The 19,982-nt window shown below is 37.0% G+C and overlaps 1 protein-coding gene across 1 annotated transcript; it reads right to left on the bottom strand.

The window, feature by feature from the left end:
* Nucleotides 1-73: 73 nt before the first annotated feature.
* Nucleotides 74-19,981, bottom strand: nae1 (NEDD8 activating enzyme E1 subunit 1). The gene is made up of 20 exons (XM_003225364.4): nucleotides 19,846-19,981; nucleotides 18,447-18,550; nucleotides 18,299-18,359; nucleotides 15,185-15,215; nucleotides 13,536-13,607; nucleotides 12,604-12,683; nucleotides 11,777-11,886; nucleotides 11,235-11,344; nucleotides 9,706-9,768; nucleotides 7,501-7,564; nucleotides 7,229-7,320; nucleotides 7,072-7,131; nucleotides 6,857-6,990; nucleotides 6,336-6,411; nucleotides 5,330-5,369; nucleotides 4,534-4,620; nucleotides 3,250-3,342; nucleotides 2,510-2,624; nucleotides 2,375-2,424; nucleotides 74-543 (listed from the first exon to the last, which is right to left on the bottom strand). Exons 1-20 carry the CDS (start codon nucleotides 19,914-19,916, stop codon nucleotides 434-436), a joined length of 1,623 nt encoding a protein of 540 aa, XP_003225412.1. The 5' UTR covers nucleotides 19,917-19,981; the 3' UTR covers nucleotides 74-433.
* Between the last annotated feature and the right edge of the window lies 1 nt (nucleotide 19,982).

Here is a 19,982-nt window from a genome sequence, read left to right as displayed (position 1 = left end):
ACCATAAAACTACTTTTCACTTGAAAGCACCTAACATTATATTAAAGACAATATATCACACTTCCTGCAGGTCTTTTGATTCAAATAGGTATTTATTTAACAAATGTTCAGACATACTCTCCTGAGTGATATAAGCAAGCTACTGGCTATGTTAGAGGTGAAATTCTGATACCAACGGAAAAGAACAGAAGTGTTTTTCTCTAAAAGCACATGAAGAACCAGGAATACCAATCAATGTACTCATGTTTTTAAAATATGCAACCTTCCTTTTTCCACTGTCTTTTAGTAAAATACAAGAACATATTTATTACAATTTGAAGTATGTTTGGATGATGTTATGCAAAAGTGTTAGTAAATACTTCACCAGAATACTGTACAGAACAATATGGAAAATAAAAGCAGCTACAGTTTTAACAATCTGTTCTGTGATAGCCTACAGTTTGAATGTTGCTGAGGTTTGTGACATGCCATTGTAAATGTAGGTGTTATTAAAAATAACAAATTGTTTTGTAATAATTTTCACAGCCTCCTGAGCACCAACTCCTGTAAAACAAGACAGAATTGATATGACATTAGAAGCCTGATACTTGGGAACCCACGTGCAATCCTATTTATCCCCCCACTCCCAAATGCTGCCCTATGTTAGCGAAGAAGGTTACATTAATTTCATAATTCCCAGAGTTGATTTAGCTTAGTGGAAAAATATTTGCAGACTACACTTGTCGTGAAAGACTACAAAGGCTTGAAAGATTTGGGTCAGAACATCTAAGGGCCCTTCCACACTGCCCTTTATCTGAGGATCTGATCCCAAATTATCTGCTTTAAACTGGAATACATGACTCCCCACTGCCAACTAGCCTGGGATCAGATCCTGGGATAAAGGGGCAGTGTGGAAGGGCCCTAAGAGACCAGTTCTTATATTTTATGTCAGAAAAATTTCAGTTGGCAACTGCACACCCTATTTACATAAAAAAAAACCAGAATATAACTTGGTAAAACCTATAGACTGTAGCATATAAAACATGAAAAATTTTAAAAAGGAAACTTGGTAGTTTCAAGTTTGGGAAGACTGTCAGATGTTCCTTTAAAATATGTAAACACAAACCACAAAACCTGACTGGAAGTAACCCTGCAAGTTGGTTTATTTATTAGATGACACCTGATAAGTATGAAGTATGGAGAATTCCAAAAGTGCAATGTTCTCTAGACAACGTTCTCACCCCCGTTCTTAACTATGAGTTGTTTGTAAGTCAGGTATTTGTAACTCGAGGACTGCCTGTACATGGATACTTATAATAGATAACTTAAAATATTAACATGTAAATATCCTGGGACTCCCAAGACTCCAAAGTTGAGTGTTCATGCTAACCTGGCCTGTCTGGTTTAACTGTTATCAGAAGTTGGGTGATAAAAATGATCCCTGTCTGAATTCAGACCTTCAATCCCTCAAAATAAAAGCCTTCCTGTCATTCATATCTTGTCATTTGAAGCTCTGTAACTACCATGAGTAGAGAGACTAGGCAAATTTCAAAGTGTCTTTTCAATTAGTGGTTCTCAGTTTTTGGCTCTTCAAATGTTTTGGACTCTAACCTCCAGATCTCTTTATCACTGGCAATGCTGCTTGGGGTTTCTAGGGGTTACTGTCCAATCTGGGAATGAACACTTTAAATTGGTGACATTATTTCCCAAGTTGTTAATGGTTAATGTCAATCTCTATAGTTCATCACATTTAAAAAAAAACCTTGATCCAATTAGCTGTATCCTAGCTTTAGGTTTTCGACGGCATAGGCCCCTTCTACACTGCCATATAAAATCGAGATTATCTGTGTTCAAAGCAGATAATGTGGATTATCTGCTTTGATAATCTGGATTATATGGCATTGTAGAAGGGGCAATAGATGTGTGCCAGTCTGGTACTTTCATACTCATGGTTTCAGCTTAGCTGTTCTTCCGGTGCAAATTTTAACACCACAATCTTGTTGATCATTAAAAGGCATGCATGATCTCACTCACTGACATGAACATAGAAGATCAAATCAAAAATATGCACAGAACCCGGGAACATAAATTATGGTTCTTACCCAAACAATGTATACACACTAGAAATACTGTAGGTTGCAAAATGAGTAATTTGTTTTTAATCATGGCAAAATCAAATGCACTAAATGATGTCTTATACCTCTGATTTTATAGTGTGTATCCCACCTGCCTAAATAAAAGTTAAAACAGCACATGGACCATTCACAACTTGGAAAATAATGCTTTCATAACAGAAAAATGTTTGAACCAATGTTCCAAAATCCTATTAGATCAAAAAGACACTATGGACATATTCACGTAATAATTCAATAGTTTGTGGTACTAATATCCTTACCTCCCAAAAATGCTGCAGTAATATGGGGCTCAGCAGCTCCGTAACGACAACTACACCAAAAGAAAAGAACAATAATATTTATGATCTCATGTAAATCTCTAGGAAAATATTATTTTTACCATATGTAACACTTACAATTCATGGATGTAATCATCCTTCACAGTTACAGGCAATCCATATTCCTGAAGAAAACTATTGAGGCATGATTTCAGTTTTCCAATATCATCCTCCACCTGGTAGTTATAAACCCCTAAAAAGAATTAAAATAAAATAGAAAGTTGGCATTTCATTGTAATTAGGTTTAATATGACATTGCACTATGGACAGGAGCTCTCCTATTACAAACCTGATTGATTTTATTGTTTAAACTGAATTTTAATTTCTCTGTGTCATTGCATACCATGTTTTTGTTCATGATTTTTGTCCATTGACTGGTCTATACCAATAATAAATATCTGCCTTTAAAATAATCTTGCAATACAAGTGAGCAAAGGACCTTTTCTAAGGTCTTAGCAAATGTTTCCAATTTTATTCATGTGACACAGCCAAATTTGTGCATGTGCCACATATATAAAAATACCAGAAAATCTAAAGATTTATGAAATTTTAAACACAGAATGCTATTAATTTTGTATCGTAGGGAACAACATAAACAATTCTATTTTAATATTCATCTCTTGTAGGCTTTAACTTTTCTGTAATTTGTAAGCTGTCTTCTATTCAAGTTTTGGGAAAAAGTGGAATACAAATATTCAGGCGGAGGAGATAACAAACTAAATAAGTATTAGTATACCACGTACAAACAAAAATTAACTGTTTTTAGTTTTTGTCTATACTCTATATTATTGTACTGGAAAAAATTAAAGTAATGTTACCTGGGTATCTACCATGGTGTTTAAAAAATCTATCGACAGCTCGTAACATTAAGTACAGCACCATCTCGCTATCTGGATTATCCATATGAGAAACTTTTAAAGGAAAAGAAACACAATCTATTATTATCACACAGATGATAAGTTCATTAATTTTTTTAAAAAATACTAGTACCAATCTTAATTCTTTTCTACATTTCCCAACCTATAGAGAAACATATTCTAACTCCACTAAAGACCTTCTGAATTTATCACTTTTGGGTAAAATTGAGCTTCTGGTATTCTATTTTAGTATTTAGAAATAATTACTGGAGATCCAGCCCCTTTTCTACTAAATATGTTGGACTCACAACCGTAGGAAAAGCCATGTCTCTCTTATTTCCTATTTCAAGAGGCAACTCCCACTGCCTTACTTAAATGCTGACAACCTCACAACTACTACACTTGGAAAAAATTAATGTCAGACTGATCCAATCACCCTCGTGTCTTTCTTTTTAGGACTCAGGCATTTAAAAAAAAATCAAAATAATACTCTCGAATGTTATACTAAACATCTGTCCTACTTGTGCATGCAATCATAAGCAGTAACAGTACAAAATAACCACATTCAATACACATAAATGCACATGAATAACAGTTGCTTTTCATGGGAAGTGTTGACTGCAAACTTGTCACTTTAGATTTCCAAATTCACTGGGCAAACCCAGATTGTGTGGGTCCAGGTTAATTTTTAATGTCTAACCTTTTAGCTTTAAAATTGTTGAACTGCTTCTCAAATAAGATTTATATTTATACTTTTATCAATCTTTTTGTTGCATTTTAATCTGTACTGTTTTCAAATATGCTGTTAGCTAACTTGGTAGACAGGTGATATAGAAATGAATAATGTAATAACAGATATTATTATTATTATTCATACTTATGAGCAGAACTACTGAAACAGCAGGAACTAAAATCTCATTAAGCCTAATTCAGTAATTTCATAATCTAAATCTTTAGGCATTTTAAAATATATCTTTGGATCTGATAAAATAATCCCTAAAAGTTGTTTCTCATGAAGGAATGATTTAGATATTACAAACAAATAAGGAATGCTTTCATAACAGGGAGAGCAAGATGTATTCATCCTCATCTTTCCACTACTGATTTGTTGGTTGCTCACTGCAACTACTTCCCTGCAACTACTTTGATTCTATTCCCATGTTATAGAAGAAACAAGAAAAAACAGCAGCATGGCTTGCCAATGAAATTGTACTCAGAATACAGATAACTAAGTGAGCTCCTTACTTATCTCTTCCTTATTTGCAGTGTTTACCCCGTACTCTTCAGAAAGAGATCTACATCGCACTACTCGGAGAAATGCTGAGTTGCTACCTAAACACAGTGTATCAATGTTGGGAAGAAGGGAAAAATAGCATGTAAAGCAGCATTTTATAAAACAAAACTATTAGATCTTTGGAAATTATTTTAACATGGCATAAACCTGGTGCCTTATAAAATTCACTATAAGTTTTTTTAATACCTTTACAAAAATGGAATCTATTGACATCATTCAAATAAACTACAAAAGAGTTGTCCTCCGATTACTTTCTCTAAAGGACAAAGAGTATTAATAGGTTTTACTGAACTTTTCTCCAGCTCGAATATGAAGAACATTAATCAACTTCCTTCAAAATCAATTAAGTTTATTATTTCATAACATTATCCAATGAGAGAGGGAAAGCAACTCGGTCCCAATGCTCTGCACAATCTCCTTACTGCTTTAAGGATAATTTCCTTCATTCACTATAATGACACTGGTAGCTCTGTATGCACACTGGTAATGGATGCTATACCTATTCCTATTCAGAATTTAAAACATATGATGTACTCTAGCAAGATTCTTCTGAACGTAAGCCCCGATATAATAAATAACTCACCCCTTGTGGAAAACCACTGTAAATATCTAGTAAACTATATTGATAAGCTTACTTGACAATTGGAGGAAATGTGAAATATGAATGAAAAAGTTACAGCAGTAGTAATAATAATGTTCATTAATATCATTTTGTTACACAGCAGCAAAGAAAAAACAAATACTTACAAAGTAGCTTCAATTCTTTCTGAGAAATGGATTCTGGTGCCTATAAAATACAATATTATTTTCCCTAAATTAACATTAGTTTTTTATCACAGTTAGTTGGTAAAATTAATTTCAACTTAGCTCTTTATTAATACATGGAAAGCAATAAAAAAACCTAAAAATATTTGTGTCAGTCTTCTACAACTACATGTACCAGGTAATCACAAGGAGTAAACTTCTATGTACTGTTTCAGCTCCCATCACTCTTGTATTCAGTGAAAGGTGCTATTCTTATTCTTGATGTGCAAATATTTATATATTGCTTATATAAAAACATTTCAAAACAGTGTATATCAAGGAGTTTCCGGGGTGGCATGAAAGGCGATCGTCTGGGTCCTCAGAGCTCTCAGAGGACCAATCTTCATGAGCGGCTGGAGGAGCGATAGCCCCATCCCCGCTGACGGACTAAGGTTGGGGGGACCGCAAAGCCTGTAGGTCACCCGCCGATGGTTGTGTGGAACCCTATCCCCTCAAGTGGCAGGGATCCCTGGACCCAGTAAAGGTGACCGCAGGGCAGGCAGCTGCTGAAAAGAGGCCGGGGACTCCGGATGGAGTTCTCCGGCAACAAAACGCCCACATGCATTTTAAATTAAAGAGAAGAGATCCAGCCATCATAAAGTAAGTAAAGAATAATGCTCAATCTTCAATTCACCAAGTCCATGACAGGTAAACTGATGTTAAAAGGCATTCATTTTACAGTGTAGATGTACCCCCATGTCCTAATAAAACATTCAGACCACTATACTATACATGGGCAAAGTCGCATGAATGGTAGTGCTTTTCATTAAATCTTCTACTAAAAATCCAAAACTGAACAATTTTCTTGCTCACATTACATTTGCTCTAGCACAAAATAATTTTGTCACTCTTCCAAGTCATTTGTGGTGTCATAAAATACAAATCTTTGGCACAAGTGACATTTTCGTGTTAAAAGCAAGGCAACATCAAACACAACTTTATACCTCACCTTGCCCACGGACTGCAGCAGTTTGGCAGCATAGTTGGCCACAGCGTCAGCATCTTTCTTCGCTTTTTCTCGATATCTTTTTTTTTTTAAAAAAAAAGTAAAACAAAAGTATGCATTTATAACATTTCTGCTCTAAATTAGCAGTGTCAAATGAATTACACTGCCCAAAGAAACAGGAAGACAATAGCTGGAAATAGCCTATACTGTCTTTCTTCTTCAACACATGCCATCACCAATGTGAATACAGATAGTAAAATCAATGAAGTGGCAAGTGAACTAAGCAGTTATCGACAACATTCTGATGCAAACTTAAGCATATGGTTCATGAAAAAATTGAACTCTTTCACGGACCAGGAAAAGAAAGGCATTACACTGTAAATTCCCTACAGGTATATGTTTACAACTAACTTGTATGCCAATATGCTTTAAGAAAATATACAAATTGGCTAGAAATCTCACAAGAAAAAAAATCTGTTCAACCTTAATCTAATATAAAGCTAAACAACCGTAAAAATACTTACATATTTTGCAATTTAATAAATTTACTAGAATCTGCTATCATATCTGGAATTATACCCCTCACAGGTAAATTTCCTTGACCTTCTTTGGCCACAAATTCCTTTACAGCGCGAGCCAAAATCCAAAATGGTGGAGTCTAAGAGAACAAGAAATTAATGTTTTTCTATTCAGAGAAGCTAAACACTGGGCATTGACTCAAGTTATTTGTATATATTACCTGCTGTGAAAGATTATTACAATGATCATCATTGAAAATGTCTTCAATACAAACTGGTATCTATAAAGAAAACAAAAAAAAAGAATTACTTCACCAACCTTTTCCAATGAAGGATTCAGTTTTATGCAGTTAAGATTATATGAGGTCCATGATTTACCTTAGTAGCCATCACAGCTGTGTTCACATTTTTAATTGCTTCTTCAAAGTTTTCTTCATCTTCCAGCCCTCCATTTTCATTCTTTAAGATGCCTAGTTAGAAATAAATTATTAAATGAAGGAACTGGAGTGAGAACAAGTTATTCCGACGTTAATCAAATTCTGACAAGAAACTGTATATCTTTCTGGTTTTGATATGCCTCTTTGAAACATCCTGGCAAAAATAATGACGCCATCTGGTATATGTTGACAAAAGCTCCCATTTGGTATTACCTTGCCTAATCATCTCCCGGAAAGCCTCCTTTTCTTTATAGTTCTTAGGCATCTGACCGCTGTTCTAAATGGAAAAAAATGAGGACATACATTCAATCATTACAAGCTAGTTAACAAACAGTAGTCTAAAGATGCATCTACACTGTAGAGTTAAAGTAGTTTGGCGCCACTTTAACTGCTGTGGCTCAATACTCTGAAATCAGTGGGGTTGTAGCTTTACAAGGGATTTAGCCAAGAAGGCTGGCCATTTCTATGATCAACTGCCTTCAGCATCTCCCCAGGTGTGAATGTTTATACAGCTGAAACCTGAGAAGACAAGAATTCCTTATTTTCTAAGATTTGTACTGTCCAAGTAATTAACAGAGGCCTCTCCTAGGGCCCTTCCACACAGGCATATAACCCAGAATATCAAGGCAGATCATACACAATATCTGCTTTGAACTGGGTTACCTGAGTCCATACTGCCATATAATCCAGTTCAATGTGGATTTTATACAGTTGCGTGGAAGGAGCCCTACACTGTCATATAAAATCCAGATTATCTGATTTGAACAGGATTATATGGCAGTGTAGACTCATATAATCCAGTTCAAAGCAAATAATGTGGATTATCTCACAGTGTAGAAGGAGCCAAAGTGTGCCAGACATGTATTACAATCAACTCTAGTTCCTCAAACATGGGAGAAATGAAGCCCATCATTCAACTCCTTTTTACAATAGCCTTTCTGCTCCTGTCCCAAACAGGATCTTTCTGCAACTGGTTCTCCCAATGCACTCAGTGACCATCAAGGAGTGTTAAATGAGATTGCACCAGTGCCTCAATACACAGCACCTTGGAAAGCATAGAGTTGGAAGAGATCCATTCCAATTCCCTGCCATGCAGGAAAAATACAAAGTACCCCTGACAGATGGCCGTCCAGTCTCTGCGTAAGACTCAAAAGAGTTTCCACTACACTCCAAAACAGAGAGGTCCACTGTTGAACAGCTCTTAAAATCAGGAAATTCTTCCTAATGTTCAGGTGGAATCCCCTTTCCTGTCATTTGAGCCCACTGCTCTGAGTTCTAGTCTCCACGGTAGCAGCAACCAAGTCTGCTCCCTCTTCTTTATGATATCCTTTCAAATATTTACACATGGCAACCATGTCTCCTCTCAACCTTCTCTTCTGCAGGCTAAACATACCCAGCTCCTCAGCTGCAGTTATGCATGGCTTTTAAAAAGTAAATTTGGGGGGTAATATTCAGCCAGTAATAACTATAAATGTAAGCTCCAAAAATACGAGATCATGAATCCGTTTTACGATCTCATGACTACTAACGTCAACCAACTATATACTTGGTCTCCTTCCCTTAAAAAAACCCCCACCAGGATGGTTTTTTAAAAGCTTTACATAAAAGCCACAATTAATAGCAAGCTAAAGCTGCAGAAGAATCATATGCTTCAAAGAAGAGAAATCAAATTACTGAATAAAGACACCATACAGTTCAATATGGTTGCAGCATCCACCTACAGAGGAGGCCTTGGTACAGCCTTGGTTCCCTTGTTTACTCACTGCCTCAGTGGGGTCTGAACAGGGAAACAAGGCGATATACACAGCCCTTTTATTCCATGCAGTGCTTAATATTTCATGCTTCAGTAAGAGGGAATAAAAACAGAAAAACAAAACTGTAGCGACTGAATGAACACAACATGCTCTGTTTTATTCATGGTTAACTAAGTTTGAGACTTCATCTCTCCGATTACCATTTAGCTCAGGGCTTCTTAAACTTTTTCATTCACCACTCCTTTCTGCCCAATACATTTTACATGACCACAGGTATATAAAAGTTATAAAAATCAAATATTTATTTATAATAAATCAGCATTTGAAAGGCTTGCTAAACAGGCTGATTTCTCTTCTTATGCAGTACAGTTGACGCATTTTCTGCAGAGTCTACTGTAAATCCTAACCCTTGTTGCTAACAGATTCATTTAAATGGTTGGTATTTATATTGTTGCCAAATTTTTCATGTCCCCAACACTGAGTGAAGGGGACCCCAACATTTAAAAGCTGTTGGAAGCCATAAGCAACAATCTCATGCAGAGTAGTTTACAAGGTTACAGATTCTGTCCTAAAACATGTAATAGAAACCTCATAATGCATAATGCTCAATGTTCTTCAGCGCAAAGCACTGCAAGTGTTAGGTTTCCATCATACATCAACATACCTCATTATACCATATTTCTAGATACTTGGATACAATCACAATCCATGGGATATGGCTGTGTTCCTGTGAATGCAAATGTAAACCAGGTATAGTAAAAGAAAAAAATAGATGCTGTATTGTTATGTGAACTAAGTTCAACACACAAATGAAGAAATAGGTAAAGCAGCAGAATTGCTTTCAACAATGTTCATGTAATTTACAGCATATTTTATATATTCATATATAATAACAATAACAATAACAACAACAACAACAACTTTATTTTTATACCCCGCCTCCATTTCCCCACAGGGACTCGGGGTGGCTAACATGGGGCCAAGCCCAAATTTACACAATTAACAAAATAAAATACATTCATAATAAAACAAACATCATTGACATTTAACATTACACAAATTAAACCAAAATTTTAACAAAATAATGGTGAGTAAACTGCCAAATAAAAACAATACAGCAGATTAAAATAATAAAAGGCTGGGCAGTGGTGCAAAGAATGCATGATTAAAATTATATGTGATGAGGTTATATGTGACTTTGAAAATCAGGCCAGCACCAGAAATTGATAGGTTTTACCCTTTATTAAAATATCCCAATAGTAGCTATGAATTTTTTTAAAATGTTTGTCATTTTTTATTGAATATGCCTTGAGCTGGCTGCTTTGGCTTGGCAAATATAATAATAATAACAATAACAACAACAACAACAACAATAATAATAATAGCAGCAGTTTTATTTACATCCCACCACCATCTCCCAAAAGGGACTTGAAGCGGCTTACACACAACAAAATAAACAAATACAATAAAAACTCCATAAAACACGTAACAAAATGCAATAAAACACATAACAATTGTAAACAACAATATATGTGGAGATGACAGTCCTGTGCTAAAGGAATTTATTCAAAAAGCATAACTCAATTTTTTTTAGAACAAATATGTTTACCACAATTTTCCACAGTAGACTCATTAAATTATTCCATGCAACAAAACAGTTTTCACTCCATATGTGTCATGTATGTTAATATGTGTATGTATTAATATGTGTTTATATGACTGCATTTTAACTATTGTATGTTTTAACATGTGCTTTTATAGATGTCTTTGACAATGTTGTGAAGTCAAAAGGAGACAGGCAATAAAATATAATAATAATAATAATTATTATTATTATTATTATTATTATTATTATTATTAAAGTAAATGCAAGTTAGCCATTCCCCACTTCTAAAAGATACTTTTTTAAAACAAAAAGATAGTGGGTGCAGTCTGTAATTTTAAATATAATTGCTAATCTCATCTGAAATAAACACAATGGTAAAGCAACACTTACGTAAATCCTACTGAATCAAGGATATATATATATATATATACACACACACACACACACACACACACACACACACGCTAGTTGGAACTCACAATTGTATTGAGTCCCAGTTCTTCTAGAAGATTTCTTCTTTTAGAAGAAATCCATGAATTGTCTCTAAAGTCTACTTGTCTATTGTTAAACAGAATAATAATACCAACCTTTTTTTCCATATGATCCAAATCAAAAGACTGAATATGCTCCTTCAGTTCTGGAAATGGATTGTCAAGTCTCAAATCATCCAAAGCATTATCTGGGTGAGATTCTACAACTATTAAAATGACATAAAAATAATTAGAAACCAAATTGGAAGTGGACATCAAGCTTCACATCTGATGTGTGTTATCACTTCAAGAAATTAGGTCAAACAAATAGCCGTGTTTGTATACTTTGAAAATACACCCCACCATGGCTATTTAACAACATTTCCTGAAGTGACAACATAATAGGAAAAAACCACCATAAAATGGCAAAGAATGGAAATTTAAAACCAAGTCCAACTTACACTTTGTCACTGGATTATATAATTTATGCAACAAATTATCAGTTTGACTATTTTATTCAGTATCACTTCCTAAATACATTATCTTCTGGGGTATACAATAACCAGAACACCCGACAAACTAGGAACATATAATTAAAAATGCCGTTTATCAAAGCAATTTCAATATTAACAAAAACTTTAATACTACATACATTTTACCTGAATGTTCTTTAATAATGATTCTCATATATCCTATTAATCCATAAGTCCTACAAACCAACAGTGGAATGTCGTAATTCCAGAGAACTTCAGCAAGCCGGAGTAATGTGCTGAAAAGTGCCAAAAATGTATCAGATATGAAGCACAAGCAATGGGAAAGACATATATTGATCAATACTATTTTGCAAATGATTGTGTATTGCTAACATTACAAACTGTTTGCTATTGCCACACAATATCTAGTATAAAAAGATACAACTTAAGTTCTGTTGTCACTCCTGGCAAAAGTGGATTTATCAAGTGCTGACTCACTATTCAACAACTGAGTCAATGGGTCTACTCTAGACCCAGTTGCAACAAACCATTAAGATTTCATTTAATGTCCACAAAATATAAATAGTGATGTTTAAGATCCTGCTTTTTCATTAAATATGACATTTTAAAGAGATAACATTTATAACATTTACACTTTGCTCTGCACGTTATATTGATATCTCTCATGCCTGTTAAAGCTGTTTAAATTATTTCTAGTCTCCTTTTAATTCAGCCATAAATATATGAGCTTCAGCAAAGCCCATGTTTCAGATTAGGGAGCTCCTACTGATCTTGGACAGAGGGAAGTATGGAAACACTGGGTGAATGAATTATAGGACAGATACCTGAAAAGCCATTATACATTTCAGTTTTTCCTGACTCTCAAGGTCTAGATTACTCTGCCAGCCCACCTTTGAGTCTGGTAATGTTGTTATTGGATACCAGTAGCAAGACTTCCCGCCAAGAATAAAAGAAAACATATTAAAATAAAACTTTAAAATATGCTTGCTTACCTCTCTGGAAGCTGAGTTGCAATCACTACATTAAATCGACAGAAAAATGAGGCATCGTTGTCTAGAAGTTTATCTGGATCCTTGAGAAGGCACGAAAGACATGAACATCAGATCATTACGCACAAACATAACTTGATAAATGTATATTTTAGTTATTTATTCTCCCAATATGGGACTCAAGGAGACTTTCAAGGTTTAAAACAAGATAGAACTAAAACCCGATTATAAAACCTAATAATAAAAAAGTTAAAACACAATTAGATGAGCCATCATGTGAAAACACCATTACCATAAAATATAGAATTATTAAAAGATATAAGATAAAAATACAGTACATAATTCAAATTTGATATTTTTCTTTTATCTGGTCATGAATTGAACATGTTTTTACTATGCACATAAATGAGTAAGCACAGTGTAAGCTTTGCATTATAGAAAAGACAAGTAACATCTGAAATGTTACATCTCTCTTCCAAAAGGTGGCCTATGCCACCTACAAGGTGAGCTTAAGAGTCTTGGACAGACTGTAGCTGATTATAAGCTAGAAAAGTGGGAAATTCACACTACATTAAACTGTGACCACTGAATGGCACATTTGCAGCCATATACATTCCCCATCCCTTTAAAGTTGCATTCAATAAGACCACCCTACAATGTCATGCAGCACATACAAGCTGTAGTGTTAAGAGGGAACACCAGATGACACAAACCCATTCAGTTGCAGAATGCAATGCTGTCATATGACAGTGTGTCTGTATGAACACATGTGTGCTTGAAGGAAATGAACAATGCTGCAAATCAACTGGTTCAAAAATAAATACTTACAATACTTTAGCCACATTGTGTAACTGAAGTATGGACATGTAACCTATTCCTTTGAATTACCCCCAACATCTAAGACACTCATGTGTGCAAACATATTTGATACAAACCTCTTCAACAAAATGTCCTGACACTTCATTATTCAATTCTTGTAACAATTCTGTGGCACACTGGGCACGATTCTGTTTAAAAATAAGAATCAGATGAATCAAATTAGCATGACTACAGTCCGAGGCACACTTAGCTGGGGGTACATTCCCATTGATATTATTTTTATGCAAACACTATACAAAATAGATTGCGTGTTCTAATTCCAAACTCTGTTTCTGCACAGGTATGTTTTAAACGGTATGCCTTGGCTGAAAAGGTATGAACAGAATTGCCATAATGCTTGTAGGTGTGAACTGAGACTGCCTAAGGTCTTGCTAGATTTCTGGTGATGCCATAGGATGTTCAAAGCTAAACACAAAGCTCTTAAAATTAAAGTTTGTAATCATATTGGGTCTGTGTGCCAACCTTGGTCGAGATTTCTTCTTATCCCAGATTATATGGCAATGGGGACTCATATAATCCACTTTAAATCAGATAATCTGGGATCAGATCCTGGGATTTAGGGCAGTGTATCTCCAGCCTGATAACTCTTTCACACTCTATCCCAGGATCTGATCCCAAATTATCTGCTTTGAACTGGATTATATGAGTCCACACTGCCAGATAATCTGGGATAAGAAGATAATCTAGGAGTGGGTTTCTTCTGATGGGGCTTAGCCTGCTTCTAACCAGGAGTGGATGGGGCTTACCCATGTCTCATACACACAAATATAGAGTGAATTTTAAAAGGAATACTACTGAAACATAGATTTAAAATGCAACCCTTCTCTTCCCATACTATTATATATATATATTAACATGAGACCCTTTCTGTCTCAAGTCCAGAGAGAAAAAGTGGGGTGCCAATAATAATAATAATAATAATAATAATAATAATAATAATAATAATATCAGGGTAATTTAAAATAATAGGGGGGAGTTGTGGAAAATCCTTAGCAGGGTGATAGTTTGCTTCCCCTGCCCATTTCCAATTTTCTTCTCTCCCTGAAGTGGAAAGTCAGTCACACACCAACCTGGGTGGAGTTCTAGTTTGGGGTTTTGCCAGCACATTGCAAGGGAGATCCTGCAGAGGTTACAAATCCAGGTTCCCTCCACTTCTGCAAGCCAGTTTAAAAGCCCCATAGAAACCAACCACTCCAGGACGGGAAAGGGATTTCTCTTCTGAATAGCAATGGGTGGTTGAATTAAAACACTTTCTCATATATCCAAAGGTTATCCAAAGGTATTTCGAGGCATGGGCACCAACGCTTCGAATTGGAAGGTTAATTCTGAAGTGCCAAACCACCTCAGAACCCAGTTCAATATTAATACGATTAACGAATTTATTACGATTAATGACTTTTTACGATTTTTTCGCTCAACCCTACTATTTTATATACCTGAGGTCACATAAACATTTCTCAGGAGGAATGGGGTCCCGAGTGGAAAAGTTTTAAAAGCCCTTCTATAGACACCTGCCAGAGAGTAAGTCCCAATGAATTCAATGGATTCAATTCTCTAAGTAGATGTATGTGTGTGTATATTTGCTATCATACTACTAACATATTCTGTGTCAAACATTTCATTATGAAAAAGCAAGGAATATTTATTTTATCAACTGAATTATATATATATCAGTACTTCAATAAACCATATATAAAAAAATTACCTGACCAATATTGCTTCTTTGCAGAAAAAAACTAAAAGAAAAAAAATGACATTCCTTTAGAGTGTTACTGTGACAAAATATTTTAAAGTTAAACATTCCACTCATATAACACACCTATCCCTACAACTGTATTTTTAAGATTCTAAAGTATCTCCCCCGCCAAAAAATCAATATTGTAACTCTTCAAATGAAACGTCAATACTGCCTTATCCAAAAATTTACTGTGAAAGGAGTCATGCCAAAGATTATTGTGGCACATTTTAAAAAAGGCATCTGACTGAAGGGATCTGCAGTCCATACAAACTTATGCCAAATAAAATATCTTAATCTTTAAAGTGTTTTATCATTCCCCAAATGATTATGAGAGTACACACAACAACGCAGATATCATGTCTAGGCACAGTCTATTAACCATGTTTGGTTGCTTACTCCATGAATAGTACTACTATCAAGTCCTTCAACCTCCGAGTCAGGATGAAGGACTTGATGAAGCCTTCTGTCAACAGCTGACCAAACAGGCACAAAGAAGAGATATAGTAGTCATGGGCGATTTCAATTATCCCGATATCTGCTGGAAAACAAACTCAGCCAAGAGTACAAAGTCCAACAAATTCCTCACTTGCCTTGCAGATAATTTTATGGTCCAGAAAGTAGAAGAGACAACAAGGGGATCAGCAACTCTTGATCTAATCTTAACAAATGTGGAAGACCTGATCAATACAGTTGAAGTGGTTGGATCCTTAGGGGCAAGTGACCATGTGCTCCTGCAGTTTGCAATACAAAGGAATGCTGAAACTAAGACAAGTCAAACACGCATTCTGGACTTTAAGAGAGCTGACTTCCAAAAAATGAAGGAATTACTGAGCGGCATTCCATGGACGCCGATATTAAAAAACAAGGGAGTTAAGGATGGATGGGAGTTTTTCAAAAGTGAAATACTCAAGGCGCAAATGCAAACAGTGCCAACAAAGAAGAAAAATAAGACAACTGCAAAGAAGCCAGAATGGATGTCCAAAGAACTTCTAACTGAGCTAAAGCTCAAAAGTGACATGCACAAGAAGTGGAAAAGGGGAGAAATCACCAAAGAAGAATTCAAACGTATAGCCAACACCTGTAGGGAAAAGGTTCGCAAGGCTAAAGCGCAAAATGAGCTCAGGCTTGCCAGGGACATAAAAAACAACAAAAAAGGCTTTTTTGCTTACGTTGGTAGAAAAAGGAAGAAAAAGGAGGCGATAGGGCCATTGCAAGGAGAAGATGGGGTGATGGCGACAGGGGACAGGGAAAAGGCAGAACTACTTAATGCCTTCTTTGCCTCGGTCTTCTCAGAAAAAGAAAGCCATCTTCAACCTCAGCAACACGGAATGGACGAAGGATTGGGGGAAATCCAACCCCAAATAGGGAAACAAGTTGTCCAGGAACACTTGGCCTCTCTAAACGAATTCAAGTCCCCAGGGCCAGATCAGCTACACCCAAGAGTACTGAAGGAACTAGCGGAAGTTATTTCAGAACCACTGGCAATTATCTTCGAGAGTTCTTGGAAAACGGGAGAAGTCCCAGCAGATTGGAGGAGGGCGAATGTGGTCCCTATCTTCAAGAAGGGAAAAAAGAACGACCCAAACAATTACCGTCCGGTCAGCCTCACATCAATACCAGGCAAAATTCTGGAAAAGATCATCAAGGAAGTGGTCTGCGAACACTTAGAAACAAATGCGGTCATTGCTAATAGTCAACACGGATTTACCAAAAACAAGTCATGCCAGACTAATCTGATCTCTTTTTTCGATAGAGTTACGAGTTGGGTCGATACAGGGAATGCTGTGGATGTAGCGTACCTGGATTTCAGTAAGGCCTTCGACAAAGTCCCCCACGACCTTCTGGCAAACAAACTAGTAAAATGTGGGCTAGACAAAACTACGGTTAGGTGGATCTGTAATTGGCTAAGCGAACGAACCCAAAGGGTGCTCACCAATGCGTCGTCTTCATCATGGAAAGAAGTGACAAGTGGAGTGCCGCAGGGCTCCGTCCTGGGCCCGGTTCTGTTCAACATCTTTATTAATGACTTAGACGAAGGGTTAGAAGGCACGATCATCAAGTTTGCAGACGACACAAAACTGGGAGGGATAGCTAACACTCCAGAAGACAGGAGCAGAATTCAAAACGATCTTGACAGACTAGAGAGATGGGCCAAAACTAACAAAATGAAGTTCAACAGGGACAAATGCAAGATACTTCACTTCGGCAGAAAAAATGGAAATCAAAGATACAGAATGGGGGACGCCTGGCTTGACAGCAGTGTGTGCGAAAAAGACCTTGGAGTCCTCGTGGACAACAAGTTAAACATGAGCCAACAATGTGATGCAGCTGCTAAAAAAGCCAATGGGATTCTGGCCTGCATCAATAGGGGAATAGCGTCTAGATCCAGGGAAGTTATGCTCCCCCTCTATTCTGCCTTGGTCAGACCACACCTGGAATACTGTGTCCAATTTTGGGCACCACAGTTGAAGGGAGATGTTGACAAGCTGGAAAGCGTCCAGAGGAGGGCGACTAAAATGATTAAGGGTCTGGAGAACAAGAATCCCTATGAGGAGCAGCTTAAAGAGCTGGGCATGTTTAGCCTGCAGAAGAGAAGGCTGAGAGGAGACATGATAGCCATGTACAAATATGTGAAGGGAAGTCATAGGGAAGAGGGAGCAAGCTTGTTTTCTGCTGCCCTGCAGACTAGGACACGGAACAATGGCTTCAAACTACAGGAAAGGAGATTCCACCTGAACATCAGGAAGAACTTCCTCACTGTGAGAGCTGTTCGACAGTGGAACTCTCTCCCCGGGGCCGTGGTGGAGGCTCCTTCCTTGGAGGCTTTTAAACAGAGGCTGGATGGCCATCTGTCGGGGGTGCTTTGAATGCGATTTCCTGCTTCTTAGTAGGGGGTTGGACTAGATGGCCCATGTGGTCTCTTCCAACTCTACTATTCTATGATTCTATGATTCTAGTATAGAAGACAAAACAAACTATAACTTGTCTTCTCCTTTGCTAATTTGATTCTGTCCTGCCCCAGTCAATAGATCATAATTTTCCTAATGAATATATTAACAAATCTTGTTGAAAGTACAGTACCTATTTCCAACATCTTCACCAGTGACTTGACAGCCATCTACAATTGTGAATGATCCCACACCTGAAACACAAAAACAAAGACACTGCTTACACTAAATTACAGGCCTTATTGGGAAAAAGTTATTGTTTTCTGTATCATTAGTTATACCTGGCAGAACCAAGTTCTTAAGGATCTCTGTTCCTGTGGCAGTTGCATTTATCACACAGACATGAGCAGACTCTAAAGCTTCTTGCCCATGGTCACCCCATAATCTGCAACACAAAACCAGAGACATAATGCATAAAACAGAACAGAAACAAGTGGACATAGGGCATATGAAGGACACCACTCTTGAAAAGAGCTCCCAATTAAATAATATTGGATAGTCAGAGTAGTGTAACATTCCAACTGAGTATGAGAAACATATATTCAATTATCCCTCCTCACTGGCTACACTAACTGGGGTTGATGGGAGGTGCAGATTCCCTTGCCATAATTTTAGTGGATCTGGACTGAGAAGGCCCAAGTTTACTTTCCCACTTAAATGCAAAGCGTACCATGAGGTCTCACACTGGATTGCTATGATGAACACGAAAGGGGAACCACTTGAGCATTCCAAGCTCCTAAAATGCAAGGCAGGATGCAAATCTGACAGTAAGTGAAGTAAAAAGGGAGAAAGACAGTGTCACTTCCTTCAAAAGAGGTTTCCTAGGCAAAAATCAGCAAATGGCATCCATATCATGAAGTCATTAGCTTCTTAACTGTTATAGCTGAGCCTTGTCTAATCACTCAGAAGTGTACTAAATGATCAACCATGACGAATTATAACAGGTATTATAGTTGAGTATCCTCATGAATAGTATCTATACTCAGGATAAATTATACATATATGCTTAAAAGGCTTGGGGACCCCTGCTCCAGAGCAACAGAAACCATGCACAGAATTACAAGTAATAATAATAGTAACCAAGGGCCCTTCCACATAGCCCTATCCCAGAATATCAAGGTAGAAAATCCCACAATACAGTAGAGTCTCATTTATCCAACACTCGCTTATCCAACATTCTGGATTATCCAACACATTTTTCTAGTCAATGTTTTCAATACATCGTGATATTTTGCTGCTAAATTGGTAAATACGGTAATTGCTATGTAGTATTACTGCCTATTGAACTGTACTTTTTCTGTCAAATTTGTTGTATAACATGATGTTTTGGTGCTTAATTTTTAAAATCATAACCTAATTTGATGTTTAATAGGCTTTTCCTTAATCCCTCCTTATTATCCAACATATTCGCTTATCCAACGTTTTGCCAGCCCGTTTACGTTGGATAAGCGAGACTCTACTGTATATGCTTTGAACTGGGTTGAATCCACACTCAGATAATGTGGGATTTTCTGCCTTGATATTCTGGGATATAGGGCTGGGTGGAAGGGCCCTGAACTCCTGCTTCCCCAATGCGAGCTGAGCCTCTGACCACTAGGCCTCACTGTCTTCTCCTCAAAGCAATGGGGAGTAGAGTGCGTTCGGGTTTCAAACCGACGCCTCCGACGGCTGAAGGCCCACCTCAGCTGCCGGTCGTAACGCTGTTCCTTCAGGCTGATCTTCCCCGACTGTGTCGGCTGCGCCGCCGCCATCTTGCCGGCTTTGAGGGCGGGGCCTCTTCTGCGAGGGGGCGGGGTACGGAGTGCGCCTGCGCACTG

The sequence above is a fragment of the Anolis carolinensis genome, unplaced genomic scaffold (assembly GCF_035594765.1).
Source record: "Anolis carolinensis isolate JA03-04 unplaced genomic scaffold, rAnoCar3.1.pri scaffold_9, whole genome shotgun sequence".
In the NCBI taxonomy this organism is placed as follows: Eukaryota; Metazoa; Chordata; class Lepidosauria; order Squamata; family Dactyloidae; genus Anolis; species Anolis carolinensis.
The sequence above is the reverse complement of the archived record's forward strand: the minus strand, read 5'-3'. Positions and strand labels throughout refer to the sequence as shown.

Excerpts from the sequence above, each read along its gene's own strand:
- nae1 (XM_003225364.4), bottom strand. The coding sequence starts at position 19,916 with ATGGCGGCGGCGCAGCCGACACAGTCGGGGAAGATCAGCCTGAAGGAA. Across the intron at positions 18,551-19,845 it reads CGTTACGACCGGCAGCTGAG|ATTATGGGGTGACCATGGGC; the intron begins GTGGGCCTTCAG and ends TTTGTGTTGCAG. Across the intron at positions 15,216-18,298 it reads GGTGAAGATGTTGGAAATAG|TTTTTTTCTGCAAAGAAGCA; the intron begins GTACTGTACTTT and ends TTTTTCTTTTAG.